Genomic DNA, 20,660 nt, shown 5'->3' on the forward strand with positions numbered 1-20,660 from the left:
AATATCTGTTGAATGAATCAGTGATCAATAAAGCAGGATTGCTAGGCGTCTATATATCTGATTCAAATTTAATGCGATAAATGACTTAATAAATATATTTTAAAATATTCTGCAAGCACAAATGACATACTAATTCATCCTACATCCTTTGTTTAAAACTAGGAAAATCTTCACAAAAGAGTTGAGTAGTGCCTTGAAAGATAAACAGGATTTCACCAGGTAGAGAAGAAAAAAAAAATGTCAAGCAGGGGGATGATCCATGGGAAGTCAGTGTGAAGGTATATTCTATATGTGGGTAATGGAATAGTCCAGAATGGCTAAAACATAAGTCCCACACAGGGCAGTGTTGGTGACAGGGTGAAAGAAAGGTCATATTAGTGGGAGATAAGACCAGAAATGCAGACTGTGGCCGAACCATTTAAAGAATTTAAATGCAATAAATTTTTTTCTGTTGTCATTATAGAGTCTTGGAACGTTTTGACTGGGGGAATATCAGATCAGGCTGAGGTTTCATAAAGATAACTTTTGCAGTAATATGGAGGATGGATCAGAAAGCAAAAGACAGATGCTAAAGGCAGGAAAACTAAATAGCAACTTATTGGCCAAGGAAGAGAATCAGTGAGGACTGGAGTAACAGGGGGTAACCAATTTCATAGATGTTGTAAAGTTTTGGTGAAGAACTGTATGCTTGGGATGAGACTGCTGAATTGTATAACGGTTCAAAATGTACTGCTTGAAAGTAACAATTTGCTAAGAATTTAGTCAATAACAAATGCTATACGGGCTATAGATAAAGCTCTCAAAAGTTTTAGGAATCTCAAATATCACTATAACATTTTGATCTCCCTTTAAATGTACTGTATGCAAATTTTAGATAATCCATGAATGAGTGTACGTTATTTAACAGGAAAATTTTCTTTTACATCATTATGCACACTTGGACAATAAAAATTATTTTACTCTAATCAACAAATATGAGAACCTTAAAGTAAATTAAAATAAAATCATCTGTTGTAAATATTTACAATTCTTTCTTGTTCTCCAACATTTCACAAACATGAAAACAGAACTTAGAAACACTACTTGTTGAACTGGACATAACTCATTAAAAAGACAAAGGCCTTAAAAAGACAAAAGAATAATTGTAGAGACAAACAACTGTATAATTACAGTGTCAATTTAAAGAACAATTCAATATTATAACCCTACTTGCAGATTTTGCTCTTAAAAGCCTAATTAAGGAACAAAATGAATCACAGTCTATTTTTTGTGTCTGTGTGGTCATCCTTAATTTATCAAAATTATTTAAGAATTTTCATCATGCAGCCAAATTACTGAGTAACTAATTTCCGCTGATTCGTTGCAACATATGACTTTGCAAAGGACTGCTCACAGACGTTGCTGTAGGTTTACGTATAGCATCAGTTGAGAGAGTTATTCACATTATGATCTATGTATGTATAACGTGACTTGGCTTTAAGAAACTATTCATTCTCCTCAATTATTGATTGAATCCTTAGGTGATATATGTTTTTAAATGCTTTCTGTCTACTGGTTAACAATGTGTGTACATGTTCATAATGCACTTAAGCCATGGTTATTATGCCTGGGAGGAAATTATTTGTCAGTACTGATTGACTGGAAAACAGGAAATTAAAAACGACAAGCGTAAATCCTTGAATAGGGTTTTTTAGTGTGATAAATGTGCTCATAAATAAAATACACTTTTTAAACACCAGCAACTCCGAATAAGCACAAAGACACAGATTCCACATTACTAAATTATGGGTCTTAAGCTACAAATTAAGAGCTGTAGAAGCTAAAAGCATCTTAGGGTTAGGGAGTGGTGGGTGGTGAGAAGAAAGCAGGGAGGAAGGGAGTTGAGGGCCTCTGCAGCTCTGACTTTGGCATCTGCTGCATGCTTTACTTTCTTCCTCAGCCTGAGGAAAAACAGCTGAGTTACAGGCTGGTTTTGGAAGCCTGAGATTTTATGAGGGATGGCATCTTAGTCAGAGTCTCCAGAAGTAGAGCTGAGACAGAGATTCTTGGGCAAGAGATTTGAGGGCGTGCTCTTAGGAGAAGGGGAGTGAAAAGATAGGGGCAGGGGAACAGCTCACGAGGACTCCATCTCGATCTCGGGGGACAGCAGCTGCAGCCCAAGCCCCGCAGTGGTGGCGTCTGGAGCTCCAACTGCCCCGCACATTGGTCCCTCCCGGAGGCAAGGAGGACAGCTTTGGGGTTTCCGTTATTCAGTCTTTGGGGAAATGGTGGCTGGGGTTCATAACCTCACAGGAAGGTGATACTGTTAAGGCCCGGGTCGCCACTCTGGAGCAGGGGACAGCTGAGGTGTTTTGTATTACCTGGTAAAGGGCATCTAGGTGATCACACATAGCAGCCCCCTAGCAGCAACCACTGCAGGGGGTGTCTGTTTGTGATTGCTGCCTCTTTCACAGTGATACTAAGGTAGAGGAAAGACCTTGTGTTTGCCTTGAGGTGAACTGGGGGGACGACATCTTCTCTTCCTCACAACAGGAAGAGAAGATGATTAGGAGTTGTAAAGCCTGCACTTAGACGGGGGAATGGGTGTGAATGAACATGTTACATGGAAAGCGGGAAGCAGAACAGAAGTGATACAGAAGCACCTTATTGCTGCCCTTGAAGACAGCGGCAGGCAGGAGGCTGGGCAGGCGGGGTGAGGTGGGGAGGGCGTGGGGATCCCTGCTGGTTGAGCACCGGGGCTCTTGGTGCCATCTGCACAAACAGAGCTCGAAAAGGTTGTTCATCTGTGTGCACCTGCCCGAGGTTTTTGTGGGAAAGGAATCCCTGATGTCTGCATTTTCAGAGTACAGTCTTGGCCTTAATCAGTCTTTAAAGTGACTCCTCTATCTACCACTTTTGGCATAAAGCGAAAAGGCACATGAAAAGGATTTAGGCTTGGTACTATATAATGCTTTTCTAATCTGTTCAGAGGATTAGCAAGAAAAGTAAATCTCCTCGGACATAAATGTTTAAATTCTTTAGGCTTCTTTGATGCACTTTTTAATTAGGAAATTCAATTACAGGGCGTGTGTGTGTGTTTGTGTAAAACAGTCACTGCACAATTTAAGTTGCAGGAATACGCAATTATATAGTATTTTACCTGTGACATATGAAACCCAGAATAAAAGCAATATTCCCAGAGGAAAGCCAGCTTGCTTCATTGAATAAGGCAATCCTAGAAAAAACATAAAATGTCCCACCCATCACATTAATAAAACATATGGAAACACGGAAGTTTTCCCCCAATTTCTGTATATAATAGGCTAAGTAAATTGACATATTTATATGACATAGTTGTAAACAGTATATATGAACACTAAAATTAAATGTTAGCATATTAATACCTATTTCAGAATAAAATGTTGTCAGTTAATGGCATGTCAAGAGAGCAAGTTTATGAGGTGGAAAAATAAGAATAAGAAAGCATCAAATGAAAAACAGATGACAGTTCACACAAATAATGTTCCCTTCAGGGTGAGGGGGACATATGACCTACAATATGTGGAGAGTAATGACCCAGAGTTCTCCTTATGCGCTGGCCGGGAAAGCAGAGATGATAATAAGAGTATAGAAGGGTTATGAGATATGAGGAAAGACCAACCCTGGGGTCAAAATGGGCAACTCTGTAGGAAAAGGAGAGGAAAATGAGAAGGCAAAAGTATTTTTTATAAAGCTAAAAGGAGTATGTAATGTTATTTCTTATGAATCTTTTTTGGAAATGGGCAATTTTAGATTATGGACAATGAAACATTTAAAATAAAATGTACTTAAAATAATTCCACCCAAAATATTTATTCTCTGAAACCTTTCCCCTTTCAAAAATCTGCTGAGCCTAAATAAGAAGTACTTTTTAAGTTGACATGAATCAGCTTAAAGTGTTCATATCAGGAATTAACTCTGGAATTCGGCCTACACCTCTATGGTACATGGAGGCTGAATTTCAAAAAAGTCTTTGCGCCTACTTGCTACTACTTTGTCTCAGGTTCCTACATTTTATTTACCATTTGAAAAAAACAATTTGCCTGTATATGGAAAGTAAAATCAAGAAATACATCAACTTGTGAAAGTTAAGAAAAGTAACTCAATCCAGATGACTGAGACTAAAATGTCATAACTTTACAGGAAAAAGTAATATTCTCAATGCGTATTTGCAGGATTTTGTTTTGTCCTTGCTTTTTCTTAAATTGGATGTTTCAAATAACAAAAGCGCTGAAAAAATAACTGCCTTCATTATTATAATGCAACGCACTTAATTTTTTCAGAACTTTTCCTTTGCTTCAAATTGGGAAAATATGAGCTGCTCATTTCTTTCAATTCTGATTATTTGGCTCCTTTGTTTTAAAAAATCATTTAAAAAACCATTTCTATTTATTGATTAAATTATATTTACAATTGATATATCATAATAAGTTTGTACTTTAAAATTTAACACTCTATAAATGGGTAAGGAAATATTAACGTGGATTTGATTTTTCACGATTGTTATGTTTTCACATTAAACTTTTGTATCTCCAATATTTGCAAGTATCTGGAGGTTCTACACCTCTAGAAGGTTATAGAAAGGTGATTCAGGTAACGGTTGGCCACTCCAGGAACAGGGAAAAAAGTAAATTAGGTAACATTATCACTTGACCATGCAGCCTATGAAAAAAAAATTCAGCAATCTCCCATCTGCAGCTCCACCTTAATCTATCACACATGGAGGATGCTCTCAAATGTGGAAAGAGTGTGAATCACCACCCCATTTTTAGTATAAGAGAGACTGATGTGTGCACATTGTTACACTGGAAAAAAAGGAAGGCTTTTATGAAAAACAATTACCAATTTTATCATTTAAGATTTTTTCCTTTAAAATTAACCTATGAATACTAGCAACATAATAAGTGTCTTAAATTTGGCCTTTTCACTGAAAATTAAAAAAAAAAACTTACCTATTATACCAGATCCTATAATCGAGTTGACAACATTAAAAACAGCAGCAGACTGACGACAAGTTTTCCCTTTGTGCTTATGTTCAGAAACGAGGGTTTCTCTGTCATCTAGATGGCTCTATTTTAGTATATAAAAGTGCAATTAAATAAATATTTAACTAGCTCAAAAACTCAGAAAATTGTAAGACAAATACGCAATTTAGGAGACTAACGTGATATTCGTAATAATAATAAGTAATGCCAATAACGATAAGAAAATGAGGATAATAATAGAGTAACAACAATATCTAGTAATTCAAACAGAGCTTGTGAACAAACTCCATCCTAAAATGTCCTGATTACAGCTGCGCCAAGTTCGTGGACTAGTGCACGAAATCCTAGTACTCTAGGATCTCTTAGGGAGCAAAGGATGTGATTTTTGTGAAATTAAAGGGGTTATATTGAAAAGTGCCCGCTATGAAAAAAAAAAAGATCAAGGCAAAATTTCTTTTTTCTCCTGGAGAACCTTCTGTGGTGCTACATCAAGACGCCGGGTGAAGGTAGCTGAACGCTGTTGCAGGGTGAACGAAACTTGCAATGACCTGCCTTCAGAACTAGCCCCAGTCTCGTTACCTGTGGCGGGATGACGGGCCGCTGCCCCTGGTAGCCCATGGCTGCACCCGGGTCCTCGGCAGGTGGGAGGTTCGCGGGCGCGGGTACTCGACTCGCCGGAACAGCCTTCTCCGCGACCTCCAAGCCCGGGGTCAGCGCGCGGCGGGCGAGCTGGGTCGAGAGGCTTCGCGGGCGCCCTTGGCCCCACCTCCGCTGCGCGCGGGCTCGGGCTGCGCGCGGGCTGCGCGCGGGCTGCCGCCCCAGCTCACTTGGACGCCGCGGCCGAGGCGATTTCCCTCGGAGGTTGCCAAATACGCCTTCCTCCTGAGGCGGAGACGCTACAGGGTGTTTCTGATTCGGGCAGCCCTCTCTCCCCGCACCTCGCCTTTTTTTCCTTTTTTTTTTTTTTTTAAACCTCCAGCTGCGGCCTCTCTCCCCTCGCCTCCCACCCAACCAACAGCTGCAAAGTACAATATGTTCCGTCCACGCTGACTTGCTCAAATTGTACAGAGTTAAGCTGGCCTTATAGTCCATTCCCAAATTAGCTGCTCCTTGGCTGGAGTCTGACGTCCAGGTAAGAACGCACTAGCACACCTGTTCCCATGGAGCATCTTTTCTATTACTACCGCCTCCTGCTCGCTACACCGATTTCTGTCAGAGCTGACAGATGAAAATGTAGGACTGTTACATGAAAATGTAGAACTGTTAAAAAACTTTTCTCGAGTTTTAGCAAATTTGATTACTGAGCATGCTTTGGTCAAATGTTTCCGGGTGACTTTTCAGAAAAGGAGACTTGGAGAAAGGAAAGGAAGATGGAGTCAGGTAACGAACCTTAAAAAAGTGGCGGGATGGGGTGTCAGGGGATGGGGAAGGAAAGGCACTTAGAGTATCTGAGCTACAAAGAATCTGAAATGACCATCTGTTCACCCCTCTTACATTACAGGTGAGGAAGCAGGCCCAGAGAATATTCAATCACAAAGAGACAGAATACATAGAGAACAGTTTCAAGGATAGTTAGAGCGGTAATATAACACAACATCTGCTTATCAAATAATTCAAGTGGTTCTTTTTTCATAAACATTTATTTAAAATTATGAAGCATTTAAAAAACATAGAAAAACCTAAAGAGAACTATAAACTTCATATACTCTCCACTATCAAAGTAACAAATACTAATATTTTGTCATATTTTCTTCAAATTGCGAAAATAAACATTTAATGTCACAACAGAAACCCCTTTGCCCTTCCGAATTCCTTTCCCTACGTTGCTAGACTCATCCAATTCATGAAGTTTGTGTATATCTTTTGTATTCATGCTTTATATTTTAATTCATTCATTTGTAGCCATAAATGATATATAACAATGATTTGAGTATTTTCAAGATTTACAAAGATGGTCCCATACGGCACTATTTTCCTCCTAGCATTATTGTTGTTTACCCAGTATACTGTTTTCAAGATGTATTATATAGATTCATGCAGATACAGTATATTCATTTTATCTGTGTCACTGTTCAGTTAGCCATCCTCCTACAGAAAGACATTAAGATTGTTTCTAATTTTGTACTCTTCTGGAGCATATTAAATGACAGTTTCTCTAGAAGTAGAATTATGAGGAAGTAGTTCATGCATATTTTCAGCTTCACTAAATATTTCCAAGCTGCTCTACAAATTGATAGCCCCAATTATATTTCCACCAGCAGGGATGGAATTCCTGCTCTGCACTTTTAACATCAGGACTTAGTTTCTTTTTAAGTTTTGATGTTGTGATGAACTTTAAAATGGTATATAAATATTGTATAGATATGTATTTTCTTAATCTATAGTGATGTTGAGGATCTTTTTGTAATGTTTAATGAATATAATTACATATTTTGGTTATCCTCTTTGTTAATTTCATTTTTTTTTATCCTTTGCCCATTTGATTTGATTGTTAGTCTTTTTCTTATTGATCTGTAAGAGTTATTTGTATATTTGGGGGGCCAACTGTATGTCAGTTACATATTTTATACATATCTTCTTCCAGCTTCTTTCTTCTAAAATTGTGGTATTTTTTTCATGCAAAGTTTACAGTTTTGAAATATTTAAAATTAGTAATCTTAATCCTGATACAAGTACATTAAAAGAAAGAAAATTATAGCCCTTTCACTAAAAAATATAGATTCAAAATCCTGAATAAAATGTTAGTAGATTGAAGCTAACAGTGTATGAAAAAGCTAACAATATCATGACCAAGTTGAGTATACCCCAAGTATGAAAGGATGGGTTAACCCCCAAAAAACTATAAATATAATTTCCCACATTAACAGATTACAAGAGAAAACTATGTAATTGTTTTACTAGATATAGAATAAAACATTTGATAATGTTGAATTCACGATTGGAGAAAACCTCTTTGTAAATTAGAAACAGAAGACAGCTTCCTTAAACTGATGAACTATAGCAGATATCTTCATTAATGGGGAAAGTTTGGAAGCATTTCCATTTAACTAAGAAATGAAACAAAAATGCCCATGATAATGACCCTTATTTTACATGATGTTGGAGTCTGTAGCCTAAAGCAATAAGAAGAGGAAAAGAATTTATAGGTATGAGGATTGGAAACGTAGAAATAAAGCTGTCATTTTGGGATGATGAAATTGTTTAAAAAGAAAAATTCAACAGACTTTAAAGGAAAATATTAGAAGCAATAAGAGAATTTAGGGAGCTTAACAGATATAAGATTTGCCTGAAAATATATTAATTTTTACAGCAGCAACAAACAACTAGGTATAATAATGAAAAAAGAAGCTCATTTATAATAGTGTCAAAGAATACCAAATACTTAGGAATAAATTCAACTAAAGACACATGCAAACTCTTCAGAGAAAACTGTAACAATCAAAAGACATTAAATAAGGCTTGAATAAATGGAGAGAAATACCAAATTCATGGATAAGTAGACTAAATATTCTAAAGATATCAATTCTGTCCAAGTTGATTTATTGATTAAAAACAATTAGTTTCACCATATTGACCACAAACACCTGTGGTGTAAATTTATAGAGCTTGTAAAAGTTTCCTTTTTTTAATCTACCAAAGAAATATATTTGATTTTTAAAAGTAGAAAGTAAAGTAAAAAGGAGAATTTTTAATAAATTTTGTATTTCTACTTTCAGTGATAACTTTATAAATTTTTTCAATGTATTAAATATTTGTCTGTGTATGTGACAGTGGTGAATTCCTTTTTGTGAATAGGGCTCTATGGGTGGTTTAAAACATGTTTACACATTCTTGATACTCCTCCCATCAAGAAGTGGAGTTTCATTTCCCTTCCCTGGGTGTGGGCTCGACTCAGTGACTTGTTTCTAATAAACTGCATATGATGGAAGTGACATGTGTCATCTCTGATACTAAGTCATAAAATCATTGTGGTTTCTGCTTTGTTCTCTTTCAGATCACTCACTCTGGGAAAAGCCAGCTGCAATGTCATGAGGACATTCAAGGGTCTCATAGAAGAAACTGAACCCTCTGCCAATGCCATGTGAGTAAGTCATGTTGAAAAATGACCTCTTAGCCCCACTCAACCCTTCAGATGACTGCAGCCCCAGCCAACATCCCAGATGCAACCTGAGCCAGGGCCACTCAACCAACCTGCTCCTTCCTCGTCCACAAAAATGTTTATTGTTGTTTTAGATCACTAGTTGGGGTCTATTTGTTGCATGATGATAGAAAACTAAGATAGGATTTCTATACTATTTTTTTTTTGGTGGTTAGTTTTTATTAATTAATTAATTAATTTGCATTTTTGAATTTATTTTATTTTGAACAGTTTTAGGTTCACTGCAACACTGAGCAGAAGGTACAGAGATTTACCATATATGCTTTGTCTCCAGACATCCATAGCCTCCCCTGTGAAGAACATTCCCCACCAGAGTTGTATATTTGTTACAACTGATGAACCTACATTGACATATCATCACCCACAGTTCGTAGTTTACATTAGAGTTTACTCTTGGTGTTGTACCTTCTATGGGTTTGGACAAATGTATAATGATATGTATCCACCATTATAGTATCATACAGAATAGTTTCACTGCCTTAAAAATCCTCTGTGCTCAGCTGATTTATCCCTGTCCTCCCTCCCCTAAATCCCTGGCAACCACTAATATTTTTACTATCTCCAGAGTTTACCCTTTTCTAGAATGTCATATAGTTGGGATCATACAACATGTAGCCTTTTCAGATTGGCTTATTTCACTTAGTAATATGCATGTAAATTTCCTCCCTTCTTCTTCATGGCTTGGTAACTCATTTCTTTTTTTTAAAATTTATTTATTTTATTTTATTTATTTTTGGCTGCGTTGGGTCTTTCTTGCTGCATGGGGGCTTTCTCTAGATGTGGCAAGCGGGGGCTACTCTTTGTTTTGATGTGCAGGCTTCTCATTGCGGTGGCTTCTCTTGTTGCGAAGCACAGACTCTAGGTGCCTGGGCTTCAGTAGTTGTGGCTCACAGGCTCTAGAGCGCAGGCTCAGTAGTTGTGGTGCACGGGCTTAGTTGCTCCGCGGCATGTGGGATCTTCCTGGAGCAGGGCTTGAACCCGTGTCTGCTGCATTGGCAGGTGGATTCTTAACCACTGCGCCACCAGGGAAGCCCCTCTCATTTCTTTTTAGCACTAAATAATGTTCCATTGTCTATGTACCACAGTTTATTTATCCGCTCACCCACTGAAGGACATCTTGGTTCCTTCCAAGTTTTGGCAATTTTGAATATTGATGCTATAAACATTGGTGTGTGGATTTTTGTGTAGACATAGGTTTTCAACTCCTTTGGGTAAATACCAAGGAGTACAGTTGCTGGATCCTATGGTAAGATTATGTTTACCTTTGTAAGAAACCACCAAACTGTCTTTCAAAGTGGCTTTTATATTGAATGGTACAACGAATGAATGAGAGTTCCTGCCAGTGTTTGGTGTTGTCAGTGTTGTACATTTTCACCATTCTAATAGTACACACATAAGCACATATGATTGAATACATCGTTGCTATTATTATTTTGAACAAATTGTTATCTGTTAGATCAATTGAGAATAAAAGAATAGGCACTTCCCTGGTGGTGCAGTGGTTAAGAATCCGCCTGCCAATGTAGGGGACACGGGTTCAATCTCTGGTCCAGGAAGATCCCACATGCTGCGGAGCAACTAAGCCCACACACCACAACTACTGAAGCCTGCGTGCTCTAGGGCCCGCGTGCCGCAACTACTGAGCCCGCCTGCTGCAACTACTGAAGCCCACATGCCTAGAGCCTGTGCTCCGCAACAAGACAAGCCACTGCAATGAGAAGCCCGCGCACTGCAACAAAGAGTAGCCCCTGCTCACAGCAACTAGAGAGAGCCTGCGCACAGCAACGAAGACCCAATGCAGCCAAAAATAAAAAATAAAAAAAAATTAAAATTAAAAAAAAAGAATAAAAGAACAAAAGTTTTTATTTTACCTTCACTCACTCCTTCCACAACGCTCCTCTCTTGTTTATGTAGATCCAACTTTCTGACATATCATTTTCCTTCTCTCTAAATAACTTATTTTAAAATTTTGCAAGGCAGGTTTACTGGTAACAAATTCTGTCAGCTTTTGTTTGTCTGAGAACGTCTTTATTTCTCCTTCACTTTTGAAGGATACTTTTGCAGGGTACAGAATTCTACGTTGGTAGGTTTTTTTTCTCTCAGCATGTTAAAGATTTCACTTCACTTTCGTCTTGACTATGTTGTCTCTGAGGAGAAGTGGATATAATTCTTACCTTTGTTCCTCTATAAGTCAGGTATTCATTTTTTCCCCTGGCTTTTTTTAGAATTTTTTCTTTATCTTTGGTTTTCTGTAGTTTGAAAATGATACTTAAGTGTAGTATTTTTTTGTATTTATCCTCTTTGGTGTTTTCTGAACTTCCTGGATCTGTGGTTTGGTGTCTGATATTGCTTTGGGGAAATTTTCAGTCATTGTTTTCTCAAATATTTCTTCTGTTCCTCTCTCTTCTTCTTCTGGTATTTCTACTGTCCATCTGTTACACCTTTTGTAGTTGTCCCACAGTTTTTGGATATTCTGTTCTGGGATGGGTTTTTTGTTTCAGTCCTTTTTTTTTTTTCTTTTCATTTTTAGAGGTTTCTGTTTAGATATCCTCAAGCTCAGAGATTCTTTCTTCAGCCACATCTGGTCTACAAATAAGCCCATCAAGGCATTCTTCATTACTGTTACAGTGTTTTTTACTTGTAGCATTTTATTTTGGTTCTTTCTTAAGATTTCCGTCTGTCTTCTTACACTGCCCATCTGTTCTTGCATGCTGTCTACTTTATCTATTAGAATAGTTAGCATCTTAATCATAGTTTAAAAATTCCTGGTCTGATAATTCCAGCATCCCTCCCATATCAGAGTCTGGTTCTAATGCTTGCTCTGTCTCTTCAGACTGTTTTTTTAGCTTTTAGTATGTCTTACAATTTTTTTTTTTGATAGCTGGACATGATGTACTGGGTAAAAGGAACTGCTGTAAATAGACCTTTAGTAACATGATGGTGAAGAGGAGGGAGGGGAAGCATTCTATGGTCCTATGAGTAGGTCTCAGTCTTTTAGTAAGCCTGTACCTCTGGACTGTGAACTCCACTCGTGCTTCTCAATACTCTCCTCCCCCGTAGTTGGAACAGGATGATTATAGTAGGCTGGAGATGTGTATTTTCTCCCCCCAGGTCAGTTAAACTCTGATAAAACCCCAGCAGGTTAGGCTCTAGTTAAATAGTTTATCCTGAGGGCAGACTTTGTTAAGAAGTACAGAATGCTCTGGAGTGTTTAAAAATGGTTCCTTTCCCCTTCTCCTGCAGGAAGCAAGAGGAGATTTTTCTCCAGTATTTACTGTGAGAACTTGGTTGAGCTCCTGGAAGTAAAATTCACAAAAGTGTGGGGGCCCCTGATGACTAGGTACCCCTAGATTTTTTATCTCTCAGACTTGTAATGTTAAGCCTCCGGAAATTCATCAGTTACAGCTCAGGTTTCCCTAGCTGGTGCTGGTTCCCCTGGAGGTTTGTGATTTCTTGTATTTGTCTGTTGGTCTGTCTAATTTTGGGGGCAGTGGTTTGCCCTGTGACCTTACTTCTCTGAAGGGTCTCAGAAGAGTTGTTGATTTTTCAGTTTGGTTAGCTCTTTACTTGTTTTTTTAAGGCAGAGTGGCATATTCCAGCTTCTCATATGCTGAATCAGAAACCAAAATTTCTTTATACTTATTTTAATGATCTTTCTTAGAGATCTTTTTTTTCTAGTATAAAAAGTATTATTTGTTTAATTTCAAAAGTACTCTATTCTCAATGAAAAAACATGAGGAAGAAAGAATAGAACACATAGTCACTGGAAATCCTTCCATGCAGAGGTAAACACAGTATGCGTTTAGAGCCTTGCAGTTTACTCAGATTATACAGTGTTTGAAGTAGAGGATAAGTGCATGTTCACATGCAGGTAAACAGTTTTTGAGTCTGTCTTAGCCCCAGATAAAGGCCATGGAAGCCAGACTTTCAGGAATGTTAGAGAGCCTAAATTTGAGCTTTTTATCAGATTGTATAATTATGTAAGTAGTGTACTATGCTTATGCAGAATTATTACTTTTCTTCATTATTTGGTTACAGTTCAGACTAGGTGACCTCTAAGAGCACGTGGCTCTCTTAGAAATAATCAGGGAAGGCTGTATCTTGGCAGAAGTCTGAATTTACAAAGCTCTCCCTGATAGCTAACCTGACTTCTTTCTGACATTAAGGTTCAAGTTTGGATGAGACTAAAGACAACAGTTTTCAACCCACATCCCCAGGAAAGTTACTTTTTCCTCAACTTTGGAAAGGAGTCTAGAAGAGGAGTAATTTTGTTTTTTGTAAAAATGAATGCTTGATATGCTCCACAGTATTAGATTATTAATTCTACTAGCATTAGTAGAGCCTTAATATGCAGAGTCTGAAACAAGATAAACCTTTCTTTTTTGCTTTTTTAACTTTCCAAAAGCAGGGTGGATAGGAAGATCAGAGACCCTGCAAGATAGTACTCTCAACGATATCAGCTCAAGAACTTGCAGTCCTGGAGCAAAGAGTAGGGCGGAATTTTGGCAGCAGAATTGTTAGCGACAACTGTGACTCTGTATCCTCTCCCAGCTGGTGCATTGCCTTCTCCTGCATGATGTGCACCAGAAATATTCTTTCTCGCCAAGAATGGCAAGCGGGGTTAAAATCAGGAAGTGGGAGCAAAGGGACAAAAAAGAACTTTATGACTAGAGCCAGGATTGCCCATAGTGTAGAAATATGGAGCCGGCCAACTTTTCCCAAATCTCCTAATCTGATTTATGTCTCCTTTCTGGTCTCAGGAAATTTTATTTATTCCTAAAATACAATACCCAATCCTTTACTTTGTGCTGTTGGTAATTGTGAACTTATCAGTGGAAATGGTAAGCTCCTTGAGGGAAAGGATCACATTTATTTTGATCTGTTGATGATGTTGTTTTTTTTCTTCACTGAACCTAGCACAGTGATTCATACAATGGCTGCTGCTCGTTAAAAATGTACCAAATGGAAGAAGCAATCTTGAGAGGAATCAGCTTGTAAAAAGCCTTGTTGTTAGGTGAGAATAAGTTTAATGTGGCCAGAAATAGGACCATCAGGAGAATACTTCAGTAATGAGATTATGATGCTCATTTGCCTCGAGGGCCTCTGTGAAACTGAGAAAGTGCTGGCTCATCTCCATTTATTAGTGCAACCAGAGTATTGGAAAAAATAAAGAAATTATGGAACAGGGTGACACAAAGTTGTGATGTAATCTTAAATATTTCCATTTAACAAACTAATGCTTTGTCTTTAACTGCAAAATACAGTGCATTGTCATTCTGTGATTCATACAATAATTATAGGATATATTAATATTTAATATATTTATTCCTAATGCATGAAAATGAAGTGGCGTTTTAATGGGACCTGATTTTAAAATTTATTGTGAGTGACATAATTTAACCTCTATAGTGTATCTCTGTAGCTGTATGTACAACTTCATTTAGAGTTAATGTCTAATTCTGAGAATTTTCAAACCTTGAAGACTCAAGCCAAATGACCCTTTCAACTACCTATGACAGGTGCTGTTTTACAAATGTTTGCTAGAAATATTTTAAATAGATGCAAAGGACATCCAAAATACTAACAGTTGAAGGCAAAAATTATCCATTCATGTTTCAAGAGGATTATCCACTCATCCTCCATAATGAGGAGAAAGAATGTACAAGTCTCCATTGCATAAGCCCACTCCTGTCACATATCTGTAAGCTCACAGGCGTTGACCAGAAAAACAGTGTAGGACCCACTGGGTATGCTTACAATATTCATTTTTCGATCATTACTAGTTACAAATAAAGTTTTTGAGTACTATAGCACTCTCTAGGTTCCAAAAATAAGATACATCAGCTCTGCACTTTGAAGTCAACCTTCACTAAAGGATAAATAACTTGATTAAGTTGTATAAATGATACACCAGGGCTTCCCTGGTGGCGCAGTGGTTGAGAATCTGCCTGCCAATGCAGGGGACACGGGTTCGAGCCCTGGTCTGGGAAGATCCCACATGCCGCGGAGCGACTAGGCCTGTGAGCCACAATTGCTGAGCCTGCGCTACTGGAGCCTGTGCTCCGCAACAAGAGAGGAGGCGATAGTGAGAGGCCCGCGCACCGCGATGAAGAGTGGCCCCCACTTGCCGCAACTAGAGGAAGCCCTCGCGCAGAAACGAAGACCCAACACAGCCATAAATTAAAAAAAAAAAAAAAAAATGATACACCAAATGAATGCAATAGATGCATTTGCTACAGCAATATAGAAGATCAAGTGATCATAAAAGGCTGGGGTGGATGGTCAGGGACATTTGATGGAAGACTAGAAACTGATAAAATTTAGCCTAGCAAAGATAAAATTTAACTCATAAACTTAATATCCTGATCTTGGATCTAAAACCCAACTACATAGGTCCATGGGGGGGACATGTAGGTTATCTGAAACTCATTTCAAAATGAGTTTTTAGTGCTTTTGGTTAACAATAAGTTTAAAATGTTTCAACAACGTCATTGAAAACAGTTTTAACCAACAGTACTTAAAACATATTACACAGAACAACAAAAGTGGTAGTCCAGGCCATCTGTGTTGGTCATACCACACATGGACAAATGTTTTCAGCTATGGAAGCCACGATTTGGGAAATTTACAAATATGCTGCGACATTTTCAGAAGAGAGTAATCAGAATGATGAATGGTCTCATGAAGCTTTAAATAGCTGGAGAATATTAGATTCAGGGAAGTAAAGATTTACTCAATATAGGAAATGGCTTTATAATCTAATTACCTAGAGATATACTCGGATAACTTGAGTGGTAAATTTCTACTGGAGATGTTTAAACATGGGTATGACCATGGGCAGGGATGTTGCATGATAGAGTGAGGAATGATGAAGGATAGGAAGGGTGCTGGGTGTTCTTCTTTGCTTGCAAGTAACAGAAACTTACTTGAGCTTTCTTAGGAATGAGGAGAGGTGGTTATTAGAAGAATTTACATAGTAGATTTAGGACTAGAAACTTGGTAGTGTTCCAGATAGCCCTGAATGTTTGCTTTCTGTGTTTATCATGGCCTTCGTGATCTTTATTTCATGGAAATTTGGCTTCTTTCTGTGGATCTATCCATTCCTCTCTTGCAACTGACCAGCTAGTCACTCAATTTTCCTGGGCAAATTCTGGAGGAAGTGAATTTGACAGGTTCAGCTAAATACCTTCACGTCCATTGAGCACAGCCTTTTGAGGTGTACCTCCTCCTGGGAAGTTGCCAGCCTAGAGATGAGTTCTCTTTGGGTTAGGTTCCAATCTCTTATCTAGTCAGTGGCCAGACCATTGGACTAACTACTATGGCTTCCCTGCCAAACACTGGGGAATATGGCTGAGGAAAACAGTTTGAGCTAAAGGTGGGCCTGGGCCGTGGCCTGAACCATGACCAGTATAAATGGAAACACTACATATTTTTCAGTTTCCTCTGGAACTTGTAATTTCCCAATTCTGTGATTCAGGGTAGGATTGGAGTTGGACCTTGATCATTAAAAATAAGATAAGGGGAGGTTATGGCAATTCCTGATATGAAAAATAAGGTGGAAACATGTATTATTGGGGTAAATAATATAAAAAATAAAAAGGGGTGTTTGGAACTAGAGAAAAGCAGATTTTAGTTAGTTTTATTATTATTTCTCATTATTTTTCAGTTTGTAATATTGACCTTTACTATATACTTTCCTCCTGTTAACTGTGGAGGTACCATGTATATACTACTAAACAAAAAGTAGAAAAGGTAATTTGTCGAGATATAAAATATTTTAAAAAAATATGAAACACTATGAACATTTCATAAAGTTAAAAATCATATGTTGTAGTAAGTGGCTTCATTCTTATTAGTGGCTGATTTCTCTACATTAAAAGTCATGTGGGAAAATGGAGTGAAAGCAAGAATGAAACAGCATTTTTTACTTGATCCTTTCTTTTTTTTGAAAAAGGCATTTGTTTTAAATTTTAGTTCATTTTGCTTTAATTTTCCCTTCCTCAGCTGTGTTTTTTTTCTCATAGCTATTACAACCTATCTCTTTCTCAATATGAGACTCTATGATGTTTTCTAGAAAAATGTCAGTGTAAACAAAGTGTCCTCTTACCACATAGCCAGTCAGGAACTCAGCCCAATTATAAAAAGAAGTTTTAAAATAGTATGGGCAAGAATGATAAGAATCTATGTATATTTGTTCTAAATACTACTACCTTCTTCAGCTTAATGTCCAAAAGGACCTGCATTTCCCTAAGGGCCAGAAAAAGAGCAACGCAGAAGGCGGTCACATTCTCACGACCTTGCTTTGCAGGGACCTGACGCAGATGTGGTGGGAAACACAGGACAGCAAAGCCCTTACTGAGTCTTTGTATGCATGATGCTGTCCTGGCCTTAAGTGTCCCTACTACAAAGGAAGAAAAAATGGTAATTTAATAATGTAAAACATACTGCAATTAAAAAGTAAATTATCTAAAGGGAAGAACCCATGGACTTAATGATTGGAAATGTGGAATAGTAGCAACAACCAGAGTAAGTAGACATAAGACTGTGTGCGTGTATATGTGTGTGTGTGTGTGTGTGTGTGTGTGTGTGTTTTAAAATTTAATGTAAAAATCAGAGAATTTTTTTGGTATGGAGTATGTCCTACCAAAAAGTCTATAAATTTTCCCCATGGGTGACTTCTAGGGAAAAATAAGAGCAATCTGATAAGTTTAATGCATCCCTTTCCCCAAACACACACACACACACACCCCCACACACACACCCCAAATTAAATTAAATGAAGGAAATGAAAATAAATCATGTACACTTTTGCTCTTTTCTGTCTTATTTCCCATATGGGGAATTGCCATAACCACACCCTTATCTTACTTTTAATGATCAAGGTCCACCTCCAATCCTACCTTGCATCATGGAACTGGGGAATTACAGGTTCTAGAGGAAACTGAAAAATATGTAGTGTTTCCATGTATACTGGTTATGGCTCAGGCCATGGCTCAGGGCCACCTTTAGCTCAAACTGTTTTCCTCAGCCATATTCCCCAGTGCTTGGCAGGGAAGCCATAGTAGCTAGTCCAATGGTCTGGCCATTGACTGGATGAGGGATTGGAACCTAACCCAGTGGTTATCAGGCACCATAACTCTTCACTGATTCAGTTAGAGGGAAAAACAACAACAATTTTCGTCATTTGTCCATTTTTCTGTACCCTAGTTGAAGAGATATTTCCCTTTTAGAAATTCCTTTTGAAATAATTTTCTATTTTAAGCATTATGTGACTATACATACTTGTTTTATGTAAGTCTCATTTATCAACTCCACAAATATTTATGGGTAAAGGTAGGATTAAAAATGATGTTAAAAAATGAAATGTAAAACGCAACAAACTCTGAAATTATTATTATGCCATAATCCATTTGTGATAGGTTTCTGTTTTGATTCAGGTGACCTCTAGTCACTTTTCTGATAAGCCACTGACATCTTTTTTTTCTTTTTTTAAATTTATTTATTTATTTTTATATTTATTTTTGGCTGTGTTGGGTCTTCGTTTCTGTGCGAGGGCTTTCTCTAGTTGCGGCAAGTGGGGGCCACTTTTCATCGCGGTGCGCGGGCCTCTCACTATCGTGGCCTCTCTTGTTACGGAGCACAGGCTCCAGACGTGCAGGCTCAGTAGTTGTGGCTCACGGGCCTAGTTGCTCCGCAGCATGTGGGATCTTCCCGGACCAGGGCTCGAACCCGTGTCCCCTGCACTGGCAGGCAGATTCTGAACCACTGCGCCACCAGGGAAGCCCCACTGACATCTTTTTATGTATGATGTGTCTGCTGATAAGATTCAAGGGAGGCAACCCCTTCACTGATTCCAGTGATAATAAAAATATTAACAGTTAGAGAAACATGGTCTTTGGTGGTTAAATGATTCATAATTCATTTTGCAAGATCCAGTGATCTAGTCCTTAAAGAAGTAGGAAGCCCGGGTCTTGGGATCAATATTGTGGGGACATCTGATCATCTAGACTTCTATGTAGTCAGTTTGGCTACACAGCATCTCTAGAGCATTACATTTGGGGTCCAGAGGATGGTACAAATATTTAAAAACTTTTCTCATCATGTCACCAGCCAGCCCTAATAGAGTCTACCTTAGGAATCTTGGAATTCTCCTTTTTTTCCTCTTTTTTTTTAATTTTTAAAAATTTCTTCCCTCTACCAATTGCCTCAATCCATTCTTCCTTCCTCTTTCTTCCCAGAGGCTAGGTTCCAGTCTGGGTGTAGTGATGTGGAATCTTTACTGTCTCCATGCAGAAGAACTTAGGTCCTTCTTATTGTGCACAGTAGAACAAGAAAAGGCTAACTCTTCTTAACACTGTCAGCTGCTACTTACAGTCTAAATCATGTGCACAGTTTCCATATGCTCTTTTTAAGATTCTCTCTTTACCATTTTAGTTTTTTTTTTTTTTCATCCAACAAGAAGCCATAACTTTATTAATGATAGAAACAGTACAAATTTCAAACCCAGCTGCAGTTACTCTTTTGAAACACCAAAAAAAGGTCCTCTTTTCAAGATGGTTACATTGTTAATTCCATAATAGCATTTACAATATCATTACTGTTGTTCTTCAGGGCTCGGACTGCCTTTGCTCTTGACACATTTGCTTGTGACATGACCAATTCTATGTCCTTAACTTCCACACCTGTTTCATCAACCTCTTCCTCTTCACTCTCCTCTTGTACAGTTGGAGTCTGTGTGTTTTCTTGAATGTTTGAGACAGCTTCACCTTGAACTTTGAATTTCTCAGCAGCTGCTAACTGTGCTTGCTGAGATAAATCCTCGATCTTGGCTTCCCCAAAAACTATGTAGGTATCTGAAGCTGGGCTCTTGTATACATCTGGTTTTGTGATGACAAAAAGGATATTCTTAGATTTCCGGATAGTGACTCTAGTAACCCCTGTAACCTGTTGAAGACCCAGTTTGGACATAGCCTTCCGTGCCTTCTTTTCACTCTGGCTCTGTTTTGCTTTACTGACTGGTTCTTCATCGATTTCAGCTGCCGCTGCCAGCTGGGCTTGTTGTGTGGTTGCCTGTGTAGAATCCTGTTCCTCAAGCTCTGGTACTGATTCATCACTATCAGATTCTGTTCCAGACCCTGTCTCAGCCTGGGGCTGTGGCAACTCCTGCTCTGTAGCAGGGACGGTTTCTGTGGCTTCACCGGGCATTTTGTGCGGGGAACGCGGAACCAAGATGGCGGCAGAAAGAGACCATTTTAGTTTTTAATAGCTACACACATTTTAAAGAAAGGAACAGCAGCATCTACATTTTAGCAAAACGACTCTGGTCTCAGTCGTAACTGATGGAAGCTTCATTTTCTAGGCAATCTGATTGGAACCAGTGAGGAGGCGACTGGAGGCCAGGGGATGGTTCATGGTGTTACCTTGCTTGTTTCAAAGTTGCACTGGCGTAGCAAACACTGTAATTAAAACACAACTTTATTTTTGTTTCTTGCTTCTCC

The 20,660-nt window shown here is 38.3% G+C and overlaps 2 protein-coding genes across 2 annotated transcripts in view; both read right to left on the reverse strand.

The window, feature by feature from the left end:
* The window catches only part of SLC38A11 (solute carrier family 38 member 11), a 50,854-nt gene extending 45,095 nt beyond the window's left edge, over positions 1–5,759 (reverse strand). The window contains exons 1-3 of the mRNA XM_061200859.1: positions 5,583–5,759; positions 4,971–5,088; positions 3,140–3,214 (exon numbers count right to left, since the gene is read on the reverse strand). Of these exons, the coding sequence (XP_061056842.1) occupies positions 3,140–3,214; positions 4,971–5,088; positions 5,583–5,621 (232 nt within the window). The 5' untranslated portion in view covers positions 5,622–5,759. The remainder of the gene's footprint in view (positions 1–3,139; positions 3,215–4,970; positions 5,089–5,582) is intronic.
* A 13,843-nt stretch (positions 5,760–19,602) lies between these two features.
* On the reverse strand, positions 19,603–20,403 carry LOC133098155 (nascent polypeptide-associated complex subunit alpha-like). The gene has a single exon (XM_061200872.1). The coding sequence runs from the start codon at positions 20,365–20,367 to the stop codon at positions 19,720–19,722; it is 648 nt and encodes a 215-aa protein (XP_061056855.1). The 5' UTR covers positions 20,368–20,403; the 3' UTR covers positions 19,603–19,719.
* Positions 20,404–20,660: the final 257 nt, after the last annotated feature.

This window comes from Eubalaena glacialis, chromosome 1 (genome assembly GCF_028564815.1).
Source record: "Eubalaena glacialis isolate mEubGla1 chromosome 1, mEubGla1.1.hap2.+ XY, whole genome shotgun sequence".
Lineage (NCBI taxonomy): Eukaryota > Metazoa > Chordata > Mammalia > Artiodactyla > Balaenidae > Eubalaena > Eubalaena glacialis.

What these genes read in the sequence shown, in the direction of transcription:
- LOC133098155 (XM_061200872.1), bottom strand. Translation starts at nt 20,367, where the DNA reads ATGCCCGGTGAAGCCACAGAAACCGTCCCTGCTACAGAGCAGGAGTTG.